Source organism: Anas platyrhynchos, chromosome 2 (assembly GCF_047663525.1).
Source record: "Anas platyrhynchos isolate ZD024472 breed Pekin duck chromosome 2, IASCAAS_PekinDuck_T2T, whole genome shotgun sequence".
NCBI lineage: Eukaryota > Metazoa > Chordata > Aves > Anseriformes > Anatidae > Anas > Anas platyrhynchos.
The window spans coordinates 96,973,507-96,993,381 of NC_092588.1; the positions used below are offsets into that span (position 1 = coordinate 96,973,507).

General features: G+C 40.9%; 1 protein-coding gene across 4 annotated transcripts in view; it reads left to right on the forward strand.

The window, feature by feature from the left end:
- MATCAP2 (microtubule associated tyrosine carboxypeptidase 2) overlaps positions 1–19,875 on the forward strand; it is a 28,755-nt gene that overhangs the window by 2,265 nt on the left and 6,615 nt on the right. For 3 of the 4 annotated variants that reach the window (XR_003495384.3, XR_003495385.3, XM_027451432.3), the window contains exons 2-6: positions 2,743–3,422; positions 14,379–14,522; positions 17,434–17,566; positions 18,760–19,065; positions 19,547–19,644. Coding sequence is in view for 2 of the 4 variants with exons in the window: in XM_027451432.3 (XP_027307233.1) it covers positions 2,743–3,422; positions 14,379–14,522; positions 17,434–17,566; positions 18,760–19,065; positions 19,547–19,644 (1,361 nt within the window). In the remaining 2 variants the exon portion in view is untranslated. The remainder of the gene's footprint in view (positions 1–2,742; positions 3,423–14,378; positions 14,523–17,433; positions 17,567–18,759; positions 19,066–19,546; positions 19,645–19,875) is intronic. The other variant, XM_027451433.3, reaches the window with a different exon arrangement.

The following is a 19,875-nucleotide window of genomic DNA, read 5'->3' on the forward strand; positions in this document are numbered from 1 at the left end:
GTTGTTGTCTGCTGTCAAGACTGAAATGTAAAAAGTCAGAGAAAATAATATATATACATCTCAGAACAGCTGTAACATACAGGAATGAGATATGAAAGATAAAACCTATATGAAATGTAGTGTGATATGCAGCATAGAGCTATAGCTTACTACAATGGCATCCAAGTTGCCTTTTGCAGACTTCTTACAGGTAATCTGCTGACACCTCTCAAGGCATCCTGTAAAAGCTGCAAATCACTGCTATCCAGTCTGCATGATTAACACGGGCTGGTGATCCACCGGCTGCCTTACAGCGGTAGGAGCTGTTGTCACTTTTTGAAAACACTGAAACACATTATCAGACCATAGGGTGAACTGGCTTTATATCTAGAATACAAAAATATCTGTTTCAATCACCACCCACTACTTGGACCTTGGAAACTCTTAAATATAGTTTAGTAAAGTGAGGTTCCTAGAAGACAGCGTGTTTTTTGTTTGGGTAATGATGTCTGGTCTGTAGGTAGTCTGAAACAATTTCTATTATTGGTTAAATTGACATATTCAAAGCTGAACTTTAGAAGCTTGGTGTGTGGCAACATAGTCATCATGGTTGACATTGTCTCAAATATAGTTTTCTAGTTGTAAAACAATGATGACCACAGGAACCAGTGAAAGAATTTGAAACAGCGGCTATACATGTATGACCTCTGTGAGAACTGTGGTGTTACCTGATACGACCTCCCAAATCTGATGTATTTTCTGTTGATTCTAGATTTCCAGCAGAAATACACATCGAACAGTATCCTCCTTCAGTTGGGAGAAGGTGAATTACAACCACCTTAGTGTGGCACCTTAAAAGCCCTTTGCTATAGAAATGCACATTGCTATAAAACTGCTAGTATAAAGTAAAAGATGGCACATACAGAGTTGGGGGACAACATTTTTGGTAGCAATCATGTGCATGCAAAGCCTGCCAGGGAGAGCTCAGGAGAATCCTGACTTACGATAATCAGAGGTTATACAGACACGTGTATTTATTACTGCCCAACAATACTACTGAGTGCTGAAAGATTGCTGTCAGGAGCTTTTTATACCAGATAGACACAAGAGCTTGGGGGCGAGAGGTATGGGAGAGGAGGGGTCCCATTTAAGGTCATTTTTGAGTGGTTTCCTAGGAAATAAAAAATTCACTTCTTATACACACTTGTATTAATTCAAATTAGTTCGTATGTGGTGGCAATTTAAGGCTCACTCCTCTGCTATTTGTGGCTTCTGAGAATTGATTACTAAAGAAGGGGAAGCATTACTGCTGTTTACATTACATTATCTTATTGTCTATGTTTTAAGAAGATGCACTTTGCTTCTGTAGACAAAAATGTAAGTGGAAATTAAAGTCTCATGCGCAGAAATTTAATATTTCTATGTCCAGACATGGTGAAAACCTTGCCTTTCGTTTGTCCTTCTCCAAAAGTAAGGATTCTCATCCTGCAATACTTAGAGAATCGTGTGCTCATGCAAACAGGACCTCTGTCCTTTCGCTTTGCAGAACAGCACCTTCAGGCAGGAGAACTGGGCGATGCAAGCTTAACATCGCACTGACAGCTCCAAAAGCATGAAATACTTTGCCACAGGGCTTACGTTGGGAGCAAAACCTAATTTTCCTGTGAAAATAGATCTTGAGTTTAACTACTATTGACTTATTTTCCTTGGAGGCATTTAATGATCTCTTGCTAATGTTTCATTCACACACACAAGACACAAGCAAAACAGCGCTGGGCAGCTGGGGTCTCCGCTCCACCACGGCACGCAACTTCCCCTTTCCAGTGTCGCTGTTTTATAGCATTCAAGTTCTGGCTTGTCGAGACTTGTCGACTTGTAGAGACCTGTCGACTTGTCGAGACTTGTTCTGAAGCTGCGCAGTCTGTTGTTGGGGGTCGTTGTTCTTCCTCGGGTGAGTTGTGCTTGTGTTCAGGTGGGGGCAAAATAGGATGTCTTGCGGTGGGTGGGTGGTATCTTACAAAATCTTTGTTTTAACAAGGATGTTTACCCAACCCCCCTTCCCCATTTGTCCCCATGTTACAATGCCATGAGTTGTGAAACCTTATCTCCTCAGTAGATTCTTTAAATTCTCAAGGACAATGAACAAACCCCTACTAATTTATCACACTAAATTCATGCTGCTGTTTGTATGGTGCTGCAAATTGTCTGCTGTGGCTGGCCCACTCTACCATTTTCATCCTTAGCGAGAGTAAGTTCTGCGAGTCAGGTCCTGCCTACTAGACTACTGATACCACAGCACAGACCCCTGTGGAAAATCTGCATGTGAATATGCAGGCAGGATACATGGTGGTTTCTGATTTTTAAAGTTACTCTTTATCCATGCAAAAGCCTTCCTTGCATAATAAAGATCAGATGTTGCTTAAAGCCAGAAGTGTAACTGTGCACATAGGTAAAGCCATGCGCAGAACCCCATTTTAGAAAGGTCGGTTGTTTGCTGAAAACTGGTTGCCCTCGTGCAAGATATGCATCTATACATGGAGGTGCAAGCATAAAACACTTGTTTAGCTGCATATTTACAAGCCTCTCTCTAGATGCGCTTGCAGACTTCTTCCATTTGTCTAGAAGTCAAGATTGACATGATATGACTACAGTTAAGACAAGTTGTGCGTTTCATTTGTTGTTGTTTTGAGTCTTTAAGATGAGTGTCACTGTGTGAAACAGTCAAATTTGTTCTCAGATTTTTTCCCCCCCTCTTTAATGCAGAAAAACTTCACTGGCCTAAGCAAGAGCTTTCTAAGAAATCAATCCTGAGTCCAGAACACAAGGTGAACATTAATAATGAAAACAGCCTCCAGCACCTGTCTCCTGGAGTCCTTAAGAACACTTTCACAACAGGAACCAGCAGCTACAATGTCCTTCTTCAGAGCAAAGAAGAGAAGAAACACTACGCTCAGAAGCAGTCTTCCGCTCACCACAAGAAACACAGAAAAGCCACAAAGTGCTCTACCACCTTGAGGAGCAGCGAGCACTGCAAAATCCAAGGCCCACTGCCTTTGCCCAGCGCTGGGTGGTGCTGCACAAACAGGCAGCCCTCCATCTTCATCACCAGCCTGGGGTCTAACAGCATGAAGTTTGCAAACACTGTTTCAGTTTCAGGTAACAGTGTAGGACTGCCACCTGGACCCAGAAGTAGAGCCAAGAGGCATTTCAATCAGTCAAAGATAAAGCAATCCCAGTCACCAAAAAGCTGTGGAAAAGAGGGAGATGTCTCTGGCCAAAAACTCTGTCTACTAACTGCAATCAAGCCTTCCAATGTGGAGAAAGAGAAAATGAAATTCTTCAAGTCAGATTTCACATACAATCCTCAATTTGAATATGCAAACCCTGCTTTGCCAAATGTGTTAGCTAAACATAGCCAAGCATCTGACAGATTTCTTAAGCAGGTACAGTTACTTTTTTTTCCTCATTTTATACTCTTTACTATTTCTTCCGCACTTGCAAAATGTCATTTGGCTTTATAGCAGGTGAAAGTTGTTCATCCTCATTTTCCTTACATGCTGTTTGAAAAATGCATCAACAATGAGAATACAACAGTAAAACTCAGTCTTTTTTGACTGAAAAATGAAAGTCTGCCTAATTGTTAAAGGATTTGATAGAATAAAGGCACAGTTTCTCATAATGGGGTTTACATGAAACACAGTTTTAAGGCAAGAAAGATTTTTAAACAGTGAAGCAGATGTAGCACAGAAAAAAAAAAGCAAACAACAACACACAACAACAACAAAGCATAAAGAAGCTTTAATAAATAGAGAAAAAGATTGTGTAGAAGTCCTCTTGGTTACACAGGTGGGGGGCAGTTACTTGATATTGTTAGCAACATTAATCATAGATAACAGCAAATCAACAATAATTTGTCAAACTGGATTTAATGCGAATTATCCCTTTTAAAATGAAGTAGCCTTAAAATGATTTTATGCATGATGGATGATTTTATGGAGCAAGCCTGTCACTGATTCATCCTTCTTAAAAAAAAATAAATTAAAAACCACCACATCCTCATTATGAATATTCATTATCAAAAAGGGTGAGTGATTCCCCAACATTATTTTATTTATTTTACTATCAAATTTTAGCAAGAAAAGCATTTCTTAAATGTTTCAGCTCCAAAAAGTACTGAACAATATCCTGCACATCATATAACTGAAGAAGCAATTTTAACACAGCTGTAAGCCCAGCAGGTGGCACTTTCTCTTTTTCATTTACAGCTAGCTTTAGAAATTTTCATCTTCATACATATTTGAATTTCATTTCATGCAAATTTACTATCCAGAAAAAGCAGCACGAATCAAGATTTTAATCAGCAAATATTGTACAAGCATTCACTTCTTCTCATTGCTAATGTTTTTCCATGCATGCTTTCCTCATCTGAAGAAATACACAGGTATCTCATAGAAAGCGTTAAGATTCAGAAAAGATGACTTGAAAGAAAATAAAGAATACTGCATCAGATTTTGGTCTGCGATAAGATCACAACTGCATATAGTCATCCTTTTCCCTTAACATTTTGTTTTGCGTTAGGTTTTTGGCTTTCACTGGAGACTATAGTTATTTTAGGAAGCTTTGCTTTTTGCAAACAGAAATGAAATTATTCCTAACCTATCTACAAATGGTGCTTACAGAAACTTAATGCTTGCTCTTCTATGACTAATACCTGTGCAAAAACAGCTTTTCTCTGACAGAACTCTCCAATTTCATAGTGGGGTTCTGGGATCCTTTAGTTAAATAATATCAAAACCTGACATATTGTAATTTTAAAGGATTTTTAATCATTTCCAAAGTATTTTTACCCACAGCTGTGCCTGCTAAGACACTAGAATAGATTGTTTTCCTATCTTCCTCTCTGCTTCTGTGCATATCTGTGGAATCGATTAACATAGCATTGCAGCAACATTTCTGGAAAATGAGTCACACCCTACCCTGCCTTGAAGAAAAAAAAAAAAAAAAAAGAAGGCAAAGAACAACATGGATTTGCAAACCATTAACAGTTCTCTAGAAGGAAAAGCACAGGCCTGTGAGCAGCCCCAACTTCCCCAGGCCTCTAGTCAAATCAAAGAAAATTTTCAACCTTGGGCACAGTACACCCCTTTTATCAATTGTCATTTCAAAGTCATGCAGTAAACATTTTTGAATTACTAATACATTTGAAAATAGTAATTCTAGTGTCTTTACTTCCATACTTTGCTCTATTTCTTTGTTTCTCCCCCTAACTCACCGCGTTTTCTTCACAATAAGTTTCTTTCATGAATCACACAAAATGTGCTCTTAGAGAACCTGAGAATAACAAAAAATAATATGTAGACTTGCAGCTTTTTACTTTGATTGACACCTCTAGAGTTTCAGAAATGGTTCTTTTATTGTTGTATGTCAAGGTCAGCGCAGCAGCTGTGCATTGTAGGTTTTTTTTAATTATTATTTGCTTTTCTTTTGGCTCAAACTTCTTGTCCTCTGTTGTTGTTATTAACACAAAATATTTTTGATTTTTGCACACGTGCTATAGGTAGAAATGTGTATTTAGAAGTAATTTTCCCCAGTGTTTGCAGAGCAATTGACTTTACAGTTGGAGATTGCTAAACTAAAATTAGCAAAGAAGATGCAACATCAAGTAATCTGCTTGTGAACACCTGCATTTCTTGAACTTCACATGAAGGCAGGAAAGCTGTTAATATATACACATTTAAAGTAAATCATTTTGTTGAAGGAGTAATCCATCCTGTAAAAGAGTTGCACATCCTTTTCCCTTGTGCTTATAAGAAAATAGCAATTTTGAATTAATAAATAAATTAATTATGCCACATTCTGTTTGTATTACATGCACACATAAGTTATTAGTAGAGGTAGCCTACAATTAGGTGGAGCTGGAAGGGCAAGTGACAAGACACTGACCACAGCAACCCCTCGCAGCATTCAGCTCATGTCACAGACAAAGCGTGTTGAAGTCTCAAGAATGTGTATATATTGGCTATAACGAGCACTCAGTTGTAAGGCATGTCATTTTCTGCTGCTAACCAAACCTGCTCCGAAACTAAGATTTGTAGATAAAGCATATTAACGTGCAGTGCAAAGGTGATGGGGCCATCCAAGTCTCCAAGTGGTACTACAGTAGGAACATAGGTTTGTTTCAGTACGCAACCTCATACAAAAACCAGATGAATATTAACTTTTAATTCTGTACAAAGTACTTGAAAAGTTTTTCATTAAGGATATATCTGCCAGATCCAGATTAACTAAAACATACTCTTCATCACACAGAGAGCAAGCATGCAGAAGAGCCAAGGCAAGCACTGAACAACCCCCCAACCACTACAGCCTAAATATGCTATCCTCAAAAAGTTGCACTTACCTCTCTCCCTCCTTTCCAGTTGCACCCAAAGAGGAGGTACAGCCACCAGTTTATGGCTGTTGATCAGCCTAACAAGTTCCATTTGGTACCACTTACTGTTACCCAAGCATGCAGCCAGGAGGTTTTTCGCCTTGCTTACACACAAATAAGCAGTGCAGGGAAGAAAGCAATGGTGCCTGCAAGCCTTGTCTGTCTCACAAATCTCATCTGAGACTGCAAGCCTTTTGTAGCAGAGCTGCTTCTGAAATTGGGGAGAGCTGGTTTCTCTATCACTAAGCCCATTTTCTAATTTGGTTGCCCTGAACAGTTCGTGAGCATGTCTTATTGGTACATGTATCTACAGTAGCTCTCAAGTAACTAAGTTGTATTACTGCACATGGATGACTTAGGATTCAGAGAGCTACTTGGCTGTAAACAATTAAAAAAGCCAACACCACCAAAATCTATACCTGATAATTACACACAGCCTTGCCTTGCTCTCATTAGCGCTTCTGTATCATTACCTTCATATTCATAAGCAGAGTTTGCTGTGCAAGGGGACTTGTAAATGCTGCTTCTTTTAGCACTCTTTGGTAGTGATAAGAGGGTTTCAAACAGACATTTTTGGTAATAATGAAAAGAACAGGGATTATTGCTCCTAACCAGTGACCTGGTACAACCAAGTAGTCCTTTTGCTCTGTTCTTTTCCCTGTTGCTTGAGAATTTACTTTGGCCCTAGGAACTGTGGCAAGATCAGCACCTTGCTTTCTGCTGACCCAGAGGCTGGAAAAGAAGCTCATTGTTGGATGCTGGAACAGGCAACAGTTTGCATCCTGTTCTGGGTTTTCCTAGCAAGTTTTTGCAACACCTGACAACTCAGACAGCTGCAGAATCCCAAGAGAGGGGCTCCAGGTTGTTTTTAGGATGCTAAAAATCTCAAACCTTTTCCCCTCGGGTAACGCCATCACCTGAGGTGGTTGTGGCAAGCATCAAAATCAACAGTGTCTGAAGTGGGAGAAGACAGAGTAGGTCTGTGCTTTTTCAGGGGAATATTTCTCTGAACGCCTGCTACTGACACTATGCTGTCGATTCATGCGTCTCACAGATTTTTTCTGAAAGAAAAACCTTAAGCAGCTTGGGGAGAGTTTAGGAGAGTGCCTGAAGGCAGGCACTAGAAGCAAGAGCGTGGGTCTCCTGGCTGCCAAACTCCTGCCACCTGCCTTGGTATTTGGGTTTCAGCACCAGGGAGTTTCCTGTTACAGAGGGCCGAGCAGAAGGTTAATGTATGTACATTGTTTATTTTCTCACTGTTTGCTGTGATGAGGTAGCTTTAAAAAAAAACTGTGTGCCAACTAAGGAGAGTCCCCTGGGATAACACTGCCAAACCAACCCACACAAAGCTGCATCTCATAGTAGTACTTTGTCCTTATAAACAGTGGCAAGACAGAGAATGGGTTAATAAAGCCTATACGCCCTTCTCAAACACTTGTTTTTAAGAGTTTTCATGTTCAGAAGAAACTGCCACCTTGCTCTTAAATGGTTTCGGCAGTCTTCTGCTTCCTTAGACATGCTGTTCTCCATCCCTCCTCTACTCTGATCAGCTCCAGATTTGTCCTGCTCTTTTCAAGAAGTGTGTAAACTATATCACGGGCTCCATCAGAAGTGTGGCCAGCAGATGGAGGGAGGTGGGTGTCCTCCTCTACTCCCGTCTCATGAGACTCCACCTGGAGTGCTGTGTTCACCTCTGGGGCTATTGGCGTAAGAAGAACATGGACTTGTTAGAGCAGGTCCAGAAGAGAGACACAAGGAACATCAGAGAGCTGGAGCAACTCTGCTGTGAAGACAGGCTGAGGGAGCTGGAGTTGTTCAGCCGCGAGAAGAGAAGGATCCAGGAAGATCTTATAGCAGCCTTCCAATACCTAAAGGGGGCCTACAGAAATGGTGGGGAGTGACACTTTATATAGGGAGTGTAGTGACACGACAATGAGTGTAAGAGGGTTGATTTAGATTAGATATAAGGAAGAAACTCTTCACTCAGAGGGTGGTGAGGCACTGGCACGGGTTGCCCAGAGGAGCTGTGGATGCCCCATCCCTGGAAGTGTTCACGGCCAAGTTTGATGGGGCTTTGGGCAACCTGGTCTAATGGGAGGTGTCTCTGCCCATGGCAGGGGGTTGGAACTAGATGAGCGTTTAAGGTCTCTTCCAACCCAAACCATTCTATGATTCTGTGGTTCTTTGATTTCTCTTCTTCAAACCTAGCTCTCATCTTTTGCTGCCTTTCTCAGCCTCCTTCAGTCTGTGCACCTCACTCATCTTTTTCCTGTTTGTTTCTTCTCCATCCAAGGCTTTGGCATCACATTATAGAAAAAGCTTAATTCACACAGTTTGATACAAAACTGACCTGGACCTCACACGTGTGGTTTGCTTAGAGGCAGGCCAAACTCTATTCCTGTGGCATCTGTGTGAGGACTGAGAGCAGTCCTGACTGGGAGAGGACGTGTGATGATCAGCCTTTCTCTGCGGAGTATTTGGTGGGATCTAAGCCAAGGTTCTTCTCTTCCACTAGCAATGGTGCTGGTGTTCCTGCTTCTCTGCAATAATATATAATATATATTATATATTATTATATATATTAATTATATATATATATATATATATATATATATATATATAATGTTAAGAAGACCTGTTCAGTCCGTCATGCAATTTAAGTGGAGGACAGGAGTCATGATTTCCAAACCATTTGTCGACTCACTCCATGATTTTATAATCAGGCACTATTCAAAAACATCTAGAATTTAGTTGTTACTCTCAAATATTTTAATTTCTACAGTTGTTACTCTCAAATATTTCAATTTCTACATTGCTCACAGTCAGCAGTCAGTGAAACTGTGAGGCTACATACATACTCATGAATAAAACAATCCTAGTCCAGTTCTCTGGCCCAGAGGGCAAATGGCAAGGCATGGCTCGTGCTCTCATGGCTAAGCACTCCTCATCCAAACCAGAGTGGCCTCCTTCCCACTTGTGTTGGGAACACAGGAGCTGTGGGACCCTTCAGTCAAGGCCAGGCGTTACCTGAGGTGGCTGGTTCAGCCAGGGCAGGGTCATGCCTGCAGGCCTACCAGCAGTTAAGCTCAGTGCATGGATCCATTCCAGCACCTGAGCCATTATTTCTGGCTGCATTTGATTTCTTAGGAGAAACACATAGTGTTGGATATTTTCTAAAAGGTGCCCTAAGATCCCTGAAAACAGAAATGACCAAATTGTGGCTGCTTTGGAAAATGGCATTCGTCCTTGCATCCGTTCCTGCACTGAACAACTTTCAGAGAATTTAAAGCCAGACCTTTCCACCCACAGGATTTACTGCATTTTAAATCCCGTTATTGAAAACTTTTAAAGGGAAGTGCCGCTTTATACAAGCATACAAAATACATTTGAATGCAGAAAGACATGTCTCAGCTGCTTGGGGAATTGCGGTTCCCTGCCTTTGGCCTTGGGGGAGAGCTTCAGCTCAGGTTTGGACTGTAACTCAGCCTGAAGCAGCCCCCTTACATCTTGCTTCTTTATCTGGCTATCATCTTTATAAAAGTGTTATTAATCACAGCAACATATTACTGTTACAGCTCTGAAGCTGACATAGTTGTGACAGGACGCCTCAGCCATCTCGTAGCAAACAGGTTTCCACACAGCTCTGTAGGAGATGGCTTGACCACACAGGCCAAAGACCACAGCCCTATTGCCAAGCAGCATGAGAGAAGTTCTTCCTGGTGACAGAATTAGTCTTTTAACAACCAGTAGGTAATTTCAGCTAACAGAACCACCTAGTAACTTTCATTCAAAACTTCACTTCCAGCATCTCAATGGACTTGAAGGAGACCTTACCAGAATCCATGGCTGAGAGACAGGGTTGGCTGTGAATAGAGATGGAAAAAAGAAGAGGTTTGGGAGACAAAATACAGTGCTGCAGGGCAGCAAGACTTTAGGAATGGAAATTACAGGTGCACATGTGAAGGGGTTTGAGCATCAAAGAATTTAAGTGTGTTTAATCTAATGAGCTTCACTGAAATTTAATCTCAGCAAGCAATGAAGACAAATTTTGTGCCAGAAGATTAATTTAGAGATAACATCTTTCACAGTGAGCAAATGAAGGTAATTAGTTATTCAGGGAAACCAGGTACACCGCAAAACCTAGCAGTTAATATCTTAGGGGTCTGGCACCTTACAAAGGAAACTGAAGAACTGAAGAACCATGAGTTACTCAGGTGGCCAGCTGAGAATAAACTTCCTGGGACAGTGGTCAGACATTTTTGGTTTGCTTCTTTAACCATGGGTTTTGTTGGAAAATACCTCAGCTTTTGCAGAGATACTGAAACCCTTTTTTTTTTTTTAAAAAAAAAAAAAAAGCAAACTGTAAGATTTTCAGAAGAAGTTAACAACAGGTATATAATAATTCAGTTTAAAAAGGAACAAAAAAATCTGGAAAACATACAAGCTATTAAGAACTAGATTTTCCTTGATTTTGTTCTCTACATTTAGGCCATCATCCTAGACTTTGCTAGAAGCAATTGTCCTTAGTCCTAAGAAATATTATGCCTTCCATTATGGGTTCATGTATTCCTCCTTTTAATACTTAAGTTGGATGCTGATCTTGCTTCATTTGTCTGAGGTCATTTTTAGATGATGTGTGATGTTATAACTTGACTATTCACAAGCAAATGAATTACTTACTGACATGCAGTAATCTCTCTAAACTTTATTTATATGTTAGGCCCTGCCACAACTATGCATGCATACAAGACCTAATGTATGGGGAGGTTACTGGGAACTGAAATACCATTTGCATCACAAGTCTTCAGTACAGATGTGTAGTTCTCCACACTCATATTTCCATGTGATTAATTAACAGAAGTAACAGTAAAAATAATGGCACCAAGCCTATTTGAATTGTCAACAGTAGTGGGGAGGTAGAACGATGCAGGTGAGGGTGCATCCTCTATTTCGATACATTCTTGAAAAATGCCATTTGTTGTTGAGTTGCAGAAGGATGCTGAAGTTTTCATTGCATAGTAGTGTCATAACAGGGAGAGGCAAAACCAAAGTGAATGGGGTGGCTCAAGCATTACAAGGGCATGGCATTCTGCTCTTTATGGTACCTCTGGTCAGACATTCAGGCACCTGATCTTATAAAGAAAACTTTACGAAGAAAAGATAACATGTTCCTCATTGGTGCCTTTCTTCATGACATCCAGTTCTTAGCCTAACTTCAGCAAGTGCAGGGGCCAGCTACCAAGATGGGCTGGATCCTGAGAACAAGCCCAACGCCACAAGGCTGAGTGGTGGCATGCTGTTCCTCCTGGTGGGACATCATCTCAGGGATGCTGGGTTAGGACATTACAATCCCGAATTTGCTCAGGGTGGGTCTAGTGCATGACTGCAGTACATTCCTAACAAGCCTGAACTTCTGCTGCAGTTCGCAGGGTGGTTAGGGAGTAGCAGCCATGGGAGGCAGCGAGGGGAGACAGGTTTCATCTAACAACACCAAGTGGCTTTATTGTGAGCCTCTTTGTGCTGTCGTCATGCTCTGGCTATACTCTGCCTTTCTGGACCAGTTGTGTTAGTGCTGCATCATGGTGCTGCTATGCTGTCCCTGAAGAACTAGCGGGATAGCTGTTGGAATATTGTGGTGGTTTTACCGTACTGGGCAACTAAACCCCACAACCGCTCTCTCACTCCCCCTCCTTTAGATGAGGAGGGGGAGAAGTAAAGCAAAGAACAACTCACGGGTTGAGATAAGGATAATTTAATTAAAGGGAAATAATTATAATAATTAAATAAAGACTACCATGAACTAACAATTTAACTAAGGGGAAATAAAAAGGGAAAGGGGAAAGGGAGGGGAAAAAAAGGAAAATAAAAAGAAGGGAGGAAAACAAACAAACAAAATAAATGAAGGCTATATGGAAGTGCAGAGGAAAGAAATTACTCTCTACTTCCCACAAATGAGCGATGATTGACCACGTCCTTGAAGCAAGGCCTCAACGCACGCAGCCGGTGTTCGAGAGGAGGACCGACGTCTTCCAAACGAGAGCCCACCCCTCCCCTCTTCTTTCCTGTTTCCACCTTTTATTGCTGAGTGTGACATCACATGGTATGGAATATCCCTTTGATTGGTTTAGGCCAGCTGCCCTAGTGATGTTTCTCTCCTCACCTTTTGCCCCCCCCTAGGAGGGTTAGAGAAAGGCCTAATACTGTGCCACTGCTGCTCAGCAGCAGACACAACACTGGTGTGATAACACTGCTGTTCCAGCTACAAGTACAGAGTACGGCACTGTATGGGCTGCTGCTGGGAAAGTTAACATTCCAGCCAGACCCAATACAAATATCCACAGGTGATGTTTGCAGCAGGTTTCTGCTTGTACCTCATTTTCAGATTCAGTATTAATCTTTCCTAGCCCATGCATTTTGCTCCCATGGCTGAGGAGGGTTCTGTCAGTAAAAACTGGCTTGGGAGACCCAGGTGTTCTTTATTCTTCTAAACAACAACAACAAAAAAGAACTGACCAGGAGGCCTTTCAAATTTAATATCAAGTATGAGAGGCAGACAAAGAAATATTAAATTAAGTGCAGTATTTCTTTGGCATTCAGGTAACTTATCTTTCATCAAAGAGATACAGGACCATAAGAACACATCATAACTACTAGCACTTACAGCTTTACTCAGGGAAATTACTGAAGGTTGCTTAGTTTCAACTTGAAAAATATTAGAATGGGATTCTTAATAGCAGTGAGAGATACAAAATGAATGGCTGTTTTGTGGACAATAAGCTGATCAGACAATGCCAGAATTGCATAGCTGGAAACAACGAGAGTGTTATCAGCTCGGTGCATGGATATAACTAACTGTACAAGGTAAAGAGAGATTCAGCCTGCAGGATCTCTACCATCATTATTAGCAGTATTTTCTTAGCAAGAACATTCATTCTTTAAGGTAATATCAGTCGCATATATATATTTTTTCCCACTGATATCCCTGGCAGCTTCTGCTATCACATCTATTAAAAAAATCAGTTCCCTGTAGCTGAGCTACTGCTGGGTAAAAAGTTATTCTAGACTGCATTTTCCTTGAAGAGTGTGAAATGACATATTGGAAAGTAGGTTATTGGGGATGAGCATTTCACACCCCAGCAGTAACATCTTCAACATGCAAAGTTCAGACCACATAATAGGCATCATGCTCTGCTGCCTACCCACAAGGGACTTCTTCCAGCAGCAATATATAAGAGAGCTAAAGTTGGCATCACTTTATTTGCCTAATGAAACTTTCCTTCTTCATTTTTTGGGGTTATAGAGAGATAGTATGGTTTAAAGAAAAGTTCTGTGGATAAAGTTTCTGTTCTTTCTCATCCTTTCTGAAACACAGAAATCCATGGTACAAAGGATTTCATCGTTGAGACATTTTTGGTAGAAATATTATTTTTAAATTATAGCTATACGTCTATTTAATCATGTTTCAACAATTGTAAATCAGAAAATATGAAGAGTTGTAGCAAGATGACAGTAATAGTTGATATCTTTAAAATACTTTGGAAAGTCATAAAAAGAAACATGCTGCCAACTTAACCTGTAAATGTCCTTGTGAGCTATTACATCTGGTTTACTCGGCAGTTGTGCAACTTTGCCCAAATGAAAGAGAAAATGGGTATTAGTTCATAAAAGTGATAATCATTGGTGTCATGCTGATGCATGTGGATCCAACACAAGTTAATCAGAATCTTTTTTTCAGTACTTTGGCATTAATATATGTCTGAAAATGAAGTAAATTGATTACAGAGTGTGTCAGCCTACATTCGGTGACTACAGTTTGATTTTGACTCCCAGCAAGTTAAAAATAAATGGAAGAGAATAAGAGAGACAGAAAAAAAAAAAAGAAAAAAAAAAGAGTGGAAAAGAGTGGATATGCCAGTCTGACATTGGGTTCTTACTGCCTGCATATTTGCTACGATTTTGTATTTTATAGTCCATTAATATTATGGAGCGGACACTGCAGAAGTACGGAAGCTATGAAAAATTTGAACAAGCCACTGGAGGCAGCTTGCTGACCAAAAGCCGCATCTGGAATCACGTCAGGAAATACATGGTGAAGGAAGGCTGTCTTGGTGAGGTAAGTCATATGCCAGATCAGGAAAGAAGCCTTTATTTAGATCTTTCTTTATTTCAATGAAACTGTCTGCTCATGGCTGTGACAGGCGTACACTTCATTGGGTTAAAAACTGGCTGGGTGGCCAGCCCCAAAGAGCCGTGGTGAATGGAGTTAAATCCAGTTGCAAGCCAGTCACTAGTGGCATCCCTGAGGGCTCAGCACTGGGGCCAGTTCCCTTCAATATCTTTATCGATGATCTGGATGAGGGGATTGAGTGCACCCTCAGTAAGTTTGCAGATGACACCAACATGGTGTCTTAAGTTGATCTGCCCGAGGATAGGAAGGCTTGACAGAGGGACCTGGGATATTCATGTGTAGTCAGCTGAATATGAGCCAGCAATGTGCTCAGGTGGCCAAGAAGGCCAACAGCATCCTGGCTTGCATAAGAAGCAGTGTGGCCAGCAGGGCTAGGAAAGTGATTGTCCCCCTGTACTTGGCTCTGGTGAGGCTGCACCTCAAGTACCGTGTTCAGCTTTGGGCCCCTCGCTACAAGAAGGACAGCGAGGCCCTGAAACATGTCCAGAGAAGGGCTATGAAGCTGGTGAAGGGTCTAGAAAACAAGTTTTATGAGGATCAGCTGAGGGAGCTAGGGTTGTTTAGTCTGGAGAAAGGAGGCTCAGGAGAGACCTTGTCATACTCTGCAATTACCTTAAAGGAGGCTGCAGTGAGGTGGAAATTGGTCTGTTCTCCCAAGCACTGAGCAATAAGAAGAGGGGAAATGGCCTCAAGTTGTGCCAGGGGAGGTTCAGGTTGGATACTGGGAGAAATTTATTCACTGAAAGGGCTGTGAAATACTGGAACAGGCTGCCCAGGGAAGTAGTTGAGTCACCATCCCTGGAGGTCTTCAGAAAATGTGTAGATGTAGCACTTATTAACATGATTTAATGGTGGACTTAGTAGTGCTAGGTGAAAGGTTGGACCAGATGATCTTAGCAGTTTTTCCAACCTAAATGCTTCTCTGATTCTGTGATCTTAGAAATTACACATGGAAGGACCTGAGAGACCGACTGGGAAGCCTTTCCTCCATAATTGCAATACTCCTTACATCATATTTTTCTCATGGCTTTGCCCTGTCCCAATTTTTGAACAATTCAGATGATGCATAGTCCTTGTGAATACTTCAGCCATCTCTGTGAGCCTGTTTCCTGATTCATATGTGCTTATTCTTAAATTAACCTCTTTTGGGAGTACCCAAGAGCGACACCCTTCCTTCCCTCTTTTTTTCAGCTACTTGGAGAGTAGCACATTCCCATTTATTTGACAGTTCTATCCATTCTCTTGTATCAAATTATTACACCAAAGGTAAGAGAGTTAAGAAAAGGCCAAGAAAAATAATCAGCAGCCCAAGAGACTGATTTATAGGAGTTTGCACAAATGAAAGTGACATCAGTGAATAAAAATGTCCAGAAGAGGTTGAGTTGGTTTAAGTGCTGTTTTTTCCTGACTTCAACCTTCTAATATTTTACAGTCCTGTGCAAACAAACTTATTTCCTCTACTTAGGATTTTAGACAATGTCTGACTGAGTTACATTGAATTATTGAATTACTTGGAAGAGTCAGACAAAACTGAGTGTAGGAAAAGAGAATTATTCCAAATGAAAACATCAGCTGACACAGTCCAAGACTTAGATGATATCATTAGCAGTGAATGAGACTGGAATGAGAGATAGACAAAATAGACAAGAATCAGTTTATAAAACTAGGTTTAATTACTAAACGTAATAATACTAGGAGAAACTGCTAAAATCATTGCACCTTTTTGGGAGACTGTAATTTGACACTGATACCAGACTTTACCTATGTTTTTAAGCGTGAGGTTACCAAGCTATATTTTGGAGAAATCGGAAAAAAAAATATACAATTGAGATCTTCGCTGTGCTTTTATATCCCTTAGCGTTCATGTTTGTTTTGGTTTGTCTTCATGGAAGCAGAATGCTGCACCTTCCTGAAACATCCTACATCCTTCTTAATGAAACTTTTTGAAAAAGTACAGTTAAATATGTCTATTTAGTATTGCCTGAAATATTACAGAAGCACTCTCTTCATTTGAAGAAGCATTAATAAAGTTAAGTGGTACCAGTACTTTAAATCTAAATGCCTTTTATCCCTGGGTCCTTTTTTTTAACTTTGATAGCGAAAAACAATCTCTCCTTTAGGTACTCTTTTGAGGAGTACTGCGGGGACTATCTTTAGGTAATACATGAAGAAGGAAAAATGCTTAATCTTCAAAGAGAGTTTCCCATCTCCCTTCCAGTCACTTGTTTAAAAATTCTTTTTAAAACTCAAACACCAAAACATATCAGTATGCACTGATTTCCTTCTCTGTAGGTATTTTTTTTTTATTACTAATTTTCCAAGAGAAAACAGGAAAATTAGAATGACATTCCTGTATAAAACAGTATCAGCATTTTAATAAATATTTAAATTCTGCATCACATACTGGGAGACAAAACACACAGTGCTCCCCCCCCTCCTCCATGTGATTTCAGAATTGCAACTAAGAAGGTTCCAGACAGTTAAGTTCAAAATAGTACCAAGATAAGTAGACACTGTTCAAAAAATGTAATTTCTCTAGTTTACTTTGCAGCTGGTTGCCCCCCAAAACTAGTCAGTGTTACCGTATTTACTTTTGCAGTCTCATATCTGCCTGTGTTGAATCCCACCGAAGCTTGAGGGATTTATCGGAAGCACAGGTGACTACAACATGTCAGCAGAGTCAGGTATGTCTCTCGTAGGTTAGTTGCTGTCAGCAAGAGCCATGAAGGGCAAGGGGGCCAAAACAAAAACAAAATATTGGAAAGGTCAAAGGGAAGTATAAAGCAGTAATGGGAATGAGAGGAGAGCTCTGATACCTGGACTCTCTCATCCTCAGATTGTGGTCCATCTCACAGAGGACCTGCTTTCTCGAGCATCAATGACAGTGGTGAATGGCTGCCCCACTCTCACTATCAATATCTCCACTGCGAGAGAGCACTGGCTGGAAGGGATGCTGAGACACGAAATCGGTATGAGCATGACATCAGTTCTTCAGACAAAGGGGAGTACTTGCATGCATTCGTACTTATTCTGCAGTAATCAGCCAAGCAGTGTATATACACAGAAGAAGGGAACATTCCTGTCTAAAGAGCCCATGCTGTAGGTGTGCTAAAGGGAAGGAGAAACTTATTTATCACTGCAATACACAGTAGGAGGAAGATTATCCATTTGGGGGTCCCTAGGGTTCATGTATATTAGTATTTTAGGTCAGGTCAGGAGAGAGCTTTTAAAGCGAGTCTACTGACTAGCCCTGCTCACTGCACTGAGGTTCACATCCCAAAGAAATCTTGGAGCAGACAAAGTGAATCCTTTCAGATGATGCTAACCTGGCTGTGCTCCGGGGCATACCTACTGTGCTGCCACTGCTTGGGGATGTTTTGTTTGTGACACTGACCTAGAGGTAGTTTGGATTTAAAAAACTGAAACACAAATAGTCTGACTGTTCAACCTCAGCACTAGCCATTTCACTTCACAAATTTGTTTCTGTTATGTTGCATTGCTTGCAAATGTAGGCATGCTTTCGGCATGAAGAATTTACCCAGAGACCCCTAAATCCGTGCAGGATTGCATTGATTTTGTATTGCACAAGGCTGGCCCAGCCCTGTAGAAAATTTCTACAAACTGTTCTGCTTAAGTGCATCAAAACTAGATAAATGTGGCTAGTGTCTGGATTTCAGCTAAAGAATAAGCCCTGTGTTTGCCTTGAAGCAGCTTTACTCACAACGTAAGGGGACAGCAGCCTCTTCCAAGGCTGCAGCTGGGCTCTTTAGTCAGCTTCAAGAGGCTATGTTTCTGCCCACTGAACTCTTCCCTCCTTTAATTCTACTTCCTTCTGTTCAACACAAAACCTAGTCTATGCTAGAGGCAACCAGCATGCAAGACAGTTTTGAAAATTTCTTTTCATGGATTTGGGAACTCAAATCCTGCTGACATTTGTGTTCATTCGGCATTTTGTGGGAGTTTCACTTTGCAGTCAGCAGGTGAGTAATTGCACGTGTATCTAGCTCTGACAAAATTCTCTCTTGTAGATTAGGCTAAAGTTTGCTGATTTTTCCCCAAGCCCAATTCAGAGTCCTGAAATTGGCATCTCCTTCAATATTTATCAACGTTTCTTTAATCATTTGCTATTACTGTTTTAAGTCCCATATCCCTTTGTTTTTAGGAACTCATTATTTTCGAGGGTTTAACAACAACAGCCAGCCTTGGTGCAACTGGAACGGACGAAGGAAACATGGGTTGAAACCAATTAACCCTACAGAAGAAGGGCTAGCGAGCATTCACAGCGTCCTCTTCCGCAAAGACCCTTTGCTTTGGAGGGCTGCCCTGCTCTACTACACAGTCTATCAGGCTAGTCAAATGTCCTTCAGCCAGCTTTTCCAGGACGTGGGGAAGTTTGTCAAGGACCCCAATACCAGGTGGGATTACTGTGTACGAGCCAAGAGGGGGTGGACTGACACATCACAGCCAGGTGGGTTCCCTGTTTCTCTTATCTAGTTTTGTGCTTCAGGGAGCTTTCAGAATGTGCATAGAGCTCCTTCAACACAGTAAAATGTTTACAAAAGGGAGAAATGGGACTCTGCGGTTCCTGAAATGAAGCAACAGGATTTCTGCTGTTGAAAACAAGACTGGAAATGCTCATTTTCAAGTCATTCAACCTGAATCAGTAAACGATTTTTTGCTGAAAGTAAAGCAGAAGAAGCTCATTCAGTTTGACTTCCTTTCCTGTGTATTACAAGAATTATCAATCCAGATGTTCTCAAAGACTATCTTCTGTTTGATATCTTTCTCTGGCTGGTGGGTTTAGCCTTCTAGTTAGTTTTTGGGAAGGTTTTCAAACTCTGGGATAAAAATGTAGTTTAAAAAAATAAAATGATTCTATTTACAGTAGTTTCTGAGAATGTGCCTTAAACAAGCCCTTACAGATTGCAATTTATATCGTTTCCTTTTAGGCTGTTTCAATAAAGATCAGGTGTACTTAGATGGCATCCTCCGAATCCTGAGATATAGGGAGTCCATTGATTTCCACCTTCTGACAGCCCTCGGAAAGGTGAGTGGACTCTTCCTTACCTAAAGGATATGGTTTTATCATCTGAGTAAGCCTGCTTGCAAAGAGTTATGAGTCACTGTGCTCTGTTTTACTTTGATAGAAATCTCTCTTCCATACAACACCTGGAACACACACTGCAAGTTAAAAATATTTTGAGGTCCTAAGAATTCGTACCGGCTTTTCCTCATTCCTCAGTTATCAGATTAAGATTTTATGGTCATACTTCTCAGA